The 7,024-nt window shown below is 24.4% G+C and overlaps 2 protein-coding genes across 3 annotated transcripts in view; one reads left to right on the top strand and one right to left on the bottom strand.

The window, feature by feature from the left end:
* The window catches only part of LOC102680617 (guanine nucleotide exchange factor subunit Rich), a 6,808-nt gene extending 3,321 nt beyond the window's left edge, over positions 1-3,487 (top strand). The window contains exons 9-16 of the mRNA XM_006614952.2: positions 27-390; positions 464-669; positions 745-1,086; positions 1,154-1,643; positions 1,736-2,030; positions 2,135-2,607; positions 2,692-3,052; positions 3,133-3,487. Of these exons, the coding sequence (XP_006615015.1) occupies positions 27-390; positions 464-669; positions 745-1,086; positions 1,154-1,643; positions 1,736-2,030; positions 2,135-2,607; positions 2,692-3,052; positions 3,133-3,460 (2,859 nt within the window). The 3' untranslated portion in view covers positions 3,461-3,487. The remainder of the gene's footprint in view (positions 1-26; positions 391-463; positions 670-744; positions 1,087-1,153; positions 1,644-1,735; positions 2,031-2,134; positions 2,608-2,691; positions 3,053-3,132) is intronic.
* Positions 3,488-6,827: 3,340 nt separating this feature from the next.
* The window catches only part of LOC102680211, a 7,234-nt gene continuing 7,037 nt past the window's right edge, over positions 6,828-7,024 (bottom strand). For both annotated transcript variants that reach the window (XM_006614949.2, XM_031510107.1), the window contains exon 5: positions 6,828-6,928. In XM_006614949.2, the coding sequence (XP_006615012.1) occupies positions 6,840-6,928 (89 nt within the window). In that variant the 3' untranslated portion in view covers positions 6,828-6,839. The remainder of the gene's footprint in view (positions 6,929-7,024) is intronic.

Below are 7,024 nucleotides of genomic sequence, written 5' to 3'. Positions count from 1 at the left end.
ATAAACAAATTTACAATTTCTTTTAGTATACTGCTATTGATAATGAAGGCATGAGTATAGCTGTAGCAGGACGTACAGGATTAGCTCATTATTCTTTACCTTCCCGTAAATGGAAACTTTTTGGTAATGAAACTCAAGAACGAGATTTCATTGTAACTGGGGGATTATTATGGCATCGAGGTTTCTTGATAGCAAGTAGTTATTCAATATTAGATGATAAAGATGAAGTTAGAATATATCCACGTGATACACGTTTGGATAATAATTATGTTAGAACTGTTAGAATGACATCACAAGTATTACTGCTCAACACATTAAAAGACAGACTTTTAACATTTTGTGCTAATGCACAAATTAGCATTTATGATATGGTAATAGAAAGCAATAATGGTGAGTAAAAAAGGAAAAAAATTTTATGAATTATAAATTATAAAATTATATCTTAAAATTTTATTATTTATAGATGCAGGAAATATAGAATTAACGAGATTACAAACTGTAGATATCAGTGGACTTTGTATTCATCCTGCTTGTGTTGTAAGTGCCACTTTAACTACTATACGTGCAGAAACAGCTGGAAGTCATCCACATCCTGAAAGTCTTCTGTTGAACGTATCTGGACGTCTACTTATGGTTCAACGAGAACATTGTATTGATAACCCAGAAGTTGTATGTGAATAATATTTTTAATAACAATTCAAAAATAAAAATAAAATTTACTTTCAATTTTGTTATTCTTTACAGCTGTTTACGTGTAGTGCTCCAACAGTATTAGCTTCTTATGTAGAAAATGTTTGGGTACCATGGAGATCAAGAAGAGATAAACCTCACTTAACAGAAGCTCTATGGTTATTTTGCGGTGCTCATGGCATGCGCGTTTGGCTTCCATTATTTCCAAGGAATCATCAAGAAAAAACGCATACTTTTATGAGCAAGAGAATTATGTTACCTTTTCATTTACGTATTTATCCTTTAGCTATATTATTTGAGGATGCTATTTTATTGGGAGCAGAAAATGATACAGTACTTTTTACTTCGGATACTAATTCCCTATTTTCGCTGCCATTTAGTTTATTAGAACTTACAGTAAGTGTAAACATCATAAAATATCTTTTATTAGATGAAAATTTCTCACATATTATTTTAATTTTAGAGTCAAGTTTATCTTCATCAAATATTACGACAACTCATTCATCGAAATTTAGGATATCATGCTTGGGAAATTGCTCGTTCCTGTTCTGCACTGCCATATTTTCCACATTCATTAGAACTTTTACTTCATGAGGTACTAGAAGAAGAAGCAACTAGTAAAGAACCAATCCCAGATGCTCAGTTGCCTTCTGTGGTGGAATTCATCCGTGAATTTCCAGGAGTATGGGCTAGAGCAGTTGTTCAATGCGCTAGAAAGACTGAAATAGCACTATGGCCTTATTTATTCTCTGTTGCTGGGCCACCAAAAAAGTTGTTGCAAGATTGTTTGCAACGTCAACAACTTGATACTGCTGCTAGTTACTTAATAATTTTACAAAATCTAGAACCTTCAATCGTTAGTCGACAACATGCTACCTTGTTATTGGATGCTGCTTTAGAACAAGGAAGATGGGAACTTTCAAAAGATCTTGTTCGTTTTCTTAGAGCAATAGGTAATAATAAATATTTTATAAAATTTTTATAAATATGTATTATGATCTCTATATTTATATATCCTTTTTTTTTCTTTTTTTTTTTTTTTAAGATCCAAATGATGTGGAGTCTCCAAGAACATCTTGGGGTGGAACATCAAAATTAGGCGGACCTCCTCAAACTCCACCACTTTCACCTCATGAAGATGATTTATCTTTAGTATTAGGAACTATGCAAGTTTCAAGAAGTCGAAGTTATAGTACTACGGTGACACCTAAAGTACAATCTGATTCAATAACTAAAGATATAGCTCCTTCTTCAATGTTAGAAAAAACTAGAAATGTTGTTATGAGGCGAAAAAAGTCTGTACCTACCAATACTTCTAAAACTGAGAAGGTTGATAACAAGTATGTTTTGATAAGTTTTGTATTAAATTCTAGAATAAATATTGATTAAAGTTATTAAAAATATATTATTAAAATATTAAAATAAAATGTTTATTATTTTTTAGAGAAGGTTCAGCCGAGGAATTTTTTATTGATGTAATACTACAACGTCATGCCCGTCGATTACTTTCAGCAAAACGACTCGCAGATTTAGGCAGATTTTCTGCACGCTTAGATTTTCATTTAGTTACATGGTTTGCCAGAGAACGTGATAGAGCAGCAAAAATAGACGATTATATTGCAGCATTGAAAGCAGTGCATGAAGATTTTTCATTTGCTTATCCTGTGTTATCCCTTCCAACTTTACAAAAATTTCGGAGATCTAGCCTTACTTCTTTACGTTCTATAAGATCTGTGAGTTTAGAAAGTCCAGAAGATGAACCATTAAATTCCAGTTTTGTTGTTGATTTACCTGATAGTGGTTATACTAGTTTGCCAAGTGGAAGACCACCTTATACGACATTAGTGTCTCCTGTTGCCAGTTTAGAAACACAATTTCCTGCTACTGAAACTAAATTAACAGCAAATATGTTACATGGTATTTGTTTCATCTTATAACAATATAAATTTAATCATGTTATTTTAGATTACAAAAATATAAATTTTATTTCTGTATTTTTAGATGCTAACAGCGTTCTTAGTGATAGTAGTACTATTTGGAGAGATGATACTGAATCAATCGTTGGGACTGGAGTCGGAACAGTGTGTTGGGTTTCACCAGATCCTGTTGAACAGACAGAAGTTCATAATGCTTCACTCTGTGCACCAATAAGTCGTGCGGAAGTACAGCTTAGATATCTTTTACAATTATTTTTGGAAGGTAGTTGTTTAGGATGGGCTGCAGTATTGGCAACTGTTTTACGTGATGCACCTGCTATGGCTAGAACTATCAGAGCAGCACATGCACCTATGCAAACATTTGATTCTGTAATTAATTTAAGAGATGGTCTTCTTACATTAACTAAATGGTCTCATTCTGAATGGTATGTATCATATAAGCAATATATGTTTAAAATAAATAAATAAATTAAAAATAAAATGAAAAATTAAATTTATATTTTAGTTTGGGATACAGACCTTTTATGTCAAGTATTCAAGGACAAATTTCTTTGCTAAATAGATTAATTATAACAAAACAACAGCAAGAACAGGAACAAATACCAGAGAGTCCTTCTCCTAGCCCAGCTCCATCCGCAGGTAGTAATCAACGAGGAACTTTATCACGATCTCGGCATTCGTCTATCAGTCATACTTCAACAACTGCTCCGTTAGATGAAGAACGATCACATGAATTATCTTTAAAAGTGGAAGATATAAATTTCCGAGGTAGTTATAGTAATCTCAATAATATGGAAAATGCTACTTCGCAATCTACATGTGTAATCTCTTAAAGCAATGATGTCTTTTCAAGACTCAAATGTACTATGTTTATATATTAGGTAAGTAGAGACAAAGTTTTTCTAATATTTTTCAGCTTTCTATGGAATGTGATTAAACATAATAATCTAAAAAAAGAATTTATCAAATCATTTTTGGTACTAAAATTTTTCCTAAAATAATTAAGATAAATAATACGAGAATTAAACCCCGAAATTTAAGAAGTAAAAAAGTTATATGTTCACTATATATACATACAAAAAAAACTTTAATAACTTTTGTTATGATTGATTGACTAATGTATGATAATTATGTATACAATATCTTTGAAAATTTTATTAATATGTAAAAAAAAAATATTACACAGAATTAATATTTCTCATTTTGTAAACATTTCTATAAATATTTCTGTAAATATGTTATTAATATCATAGAAAAAAGTACTGTTGAAATATTTTTAGGGCTTATATTTTCTAGTAATGTTCAATGAAAAACAATAGAGATTGAAAATAATACAGAATATATGACTGATACTATTTCTTCCTTTCTTTGTAGACAATATACAAAAATAATAAATATTTATATGAGTACAATTGATATTAGTAAATTTGTAGATTTAAACACAAGAGAAATGAAAACAGTGGATTCTAATATTTTATATATTGGAATATTATTGGAATTCATACTGACTGAATTATGACTATATTATGAGGAAATAATTTGCATTGTCTCAATATAAGTTATATATTTTAGGAAAGTTATGAAATCTTATACTGATAAAATATTATTCTATTTTATTAAGTATTAAAAAGTAGTTGATGAAATAATAACCGTCCTGTAATCTAAATTTCTTTCTATATTTATATAAAAATTGATTTTTCTAATTAATATCAAAAGAAGCTATGAGAATCTAATATCAATAATTGTATGATTGATATTATAGATATTTGTTTTCTATTAAATTAGTATATTAAATGAAAAAATTATGCTAAATAGAAAATAGAATTATTGTTATTTGAAGGATTGCAATCATATATAAAATATAAATTTTTTAATTCATAATATAATTAACATCAGATATTTTTATTTTTATTTTATTTTTATTTAAAGAAAATTATGTTATATAATTTTGTTAAATGCTGCTAATAAATAAAAGTTATTGTGTGCTTAAAGGGAACATAAATACTCAAAATAAATTTTGAAAAAAGATGTATTTATGTTGTATAAAAACTTTTTTAAAATATATTTTTTTATAATATCTAATTTGAAAGCTAAAATTCATTGAATTAATTTATAATAGATTATTTATTAGTACATTATTATATTTTTATAAAAAGTAGAAGTAAATTAATATACAGAAATTTTACTCAATATTTTATTTAAGAAAAATAATATTTATAGTACATATAGATAGTATTCACTAAATTTATTAATTTTTTAAGATTACATTATATTAATTAAATTTTATTTTTATGTTTTTGAAAAATATTGACTTTATGTATTACATTGTATATCAACATTGAAGAAATAGCTTGTTATAAATAGTCAAAAATAATAATCAAAATTATTTATAAGTATTTATAACAGAATGTAAATTTAATATGAAGAACTGGTCAACTGATAAAAATACTTACATTTAAAGATAGATTCATTGTTTCACAGTTTTTACTCATAGAAAGATGTATAATATTGTTCTTTTTATATTTAAATCCAAATTCAGATAATTAATTAAATTATATATTTCTTTTTGAATTACATATTATTTTTATTAGTATTATTCATTACTCTTTCAATATGGAATATAATTTTTATAAATATAGCAATTAACTTTTCTTATCCTTTATTATAATTATTTAAATATAAATAAATTAGCTAAATAATTTATGGAAAAAACTGTGAAACATTAATAGTAAATTGTTTATATATATACATATTGTAATATAGATATTCAGAAATATATATTTTCCCATAAATCATGTGATTCTTTTTTAATTTTCCACTATATAATAATAAATTCTTGTTTAAAATTTAAAAATTGTAAATAGTTTATATAAAAATATAAATAATATATATATATATATATATATATATTATTGTTCTCTCAAGCATGATTGATAAAGAAGAATGATTGAAGAAACTGAATTCAGAAATATTATTAAAAAATTAATAATTCATCGAGTAATATCATATAATTAAATAAGTTCTACGAGGAATTTTATTTTATTTAATATTTTTTTTTTACAAAGTGTCAATTATAAATATAATATGAATGCAAAAAGTTCTTTTTGTTTATTCATTTATTAATAAAGTGGAATTTCATGAAAAGAATATTGATATCGCCTTTGCAATTTTATTGTTTTACTCAGAATTTTGCTATCTCTTTCATAACTTTGTTTCATATCATACTTTATATCATATCATGCAATCAGTATTTGTCTTTCATAAGATAATATTCTAAACAATGTTTAATATATATTTTATATTGATTTCAAAATATCTTAATGAATCGATCTCGGGGCACAATAATATAAATATATCATAATCATGTAATTTTTAAAAATATATAAATAAAATATAATATTATACAAAAATATTACATTATTTAAAATTATTTTACAAATAAAAAAAATAAATGAAATAAATAATTGATTTTTTATTTTCTTAATCATGTATATTATATCAATTCTATTTATAATTTAACATATATATATATAATTATTATAATATATTATATCAATATTATTTATCATTTAATTGAACATATTTTAACATATATCTAATTTTTTAATATTTTAGGTATTAATAATGGCAAGTAATATAATAAAAAAAATTTGTTATCTAGATAAACAATAATATATATTTATAAATAACATGTAAAAAAATATCAGGAACTTTCATAAAAATATAAGTCCAAATATAATAATATAATATTTTGTAGTATAAAGGGAATTATATTTTTTAAATTCATTTGAGCTTTAATAATACTTTGTTCATATTCAATATTAATTTCTTAATTTATAAATTGATCTTAAATATATTCATTTTCAAATATAAAAAGAATTTTCACATAGAATGATATGGCAATAATTTCATTTTAATGATAAACATACGAATAAGAATGAAATATTTATAATTTAAAAAATTTTGTATTTGAACACATCTTATAAAATTGTCCAAGAGAATTTATATATTAGAAATTTATGTTAAATTTTTTTGCATTTTAGATATTTTACTAATTTAAATATAATAATTATCTGAGCATTATTTCATTATTAAAAAAAATATTGAGAATTCGTAATGATTTATCTCATAAATGAAAAACTAGATTACAGGCATCATCTTAAAAAATATACGTTTCTTTATGGATTTTTTAAAATAATGATTATTCAATTGTTATTGTTGAATCGAAGAAACGTAATTTGGATTATAAGGTGCTTGCTTTTCATAAATATTTCCTGAATATGTTGATGCTTGTTGTATTCCTGAAAGAAGTTATATGAATATGATTACTTGATATTAAAAATAAATAAATAAATATTTTAAATATATAAATTATATATATTTAATATATAATATAT

This window comes from Apis dorsata, unplaced genomic scaffold (genome assembly GCF_000469605.1).
Source record: "Apis dorsata unplaced genomic scaffold, Apis dorsata 1.3 scaffold_206, whole genome shotgun sequence".
NCBI classification, from domain to species: domain Eukaryota; kingdom Metazoa; phylum Arthropoda; class Insecta; order Hymenoptera; family Apidae; genus Apis; species Apis dorsata.
Note: the sequence above shows the minus strand (reverse complement) of the source record. Positions and strands in the feature narration are given on the sequence as shown.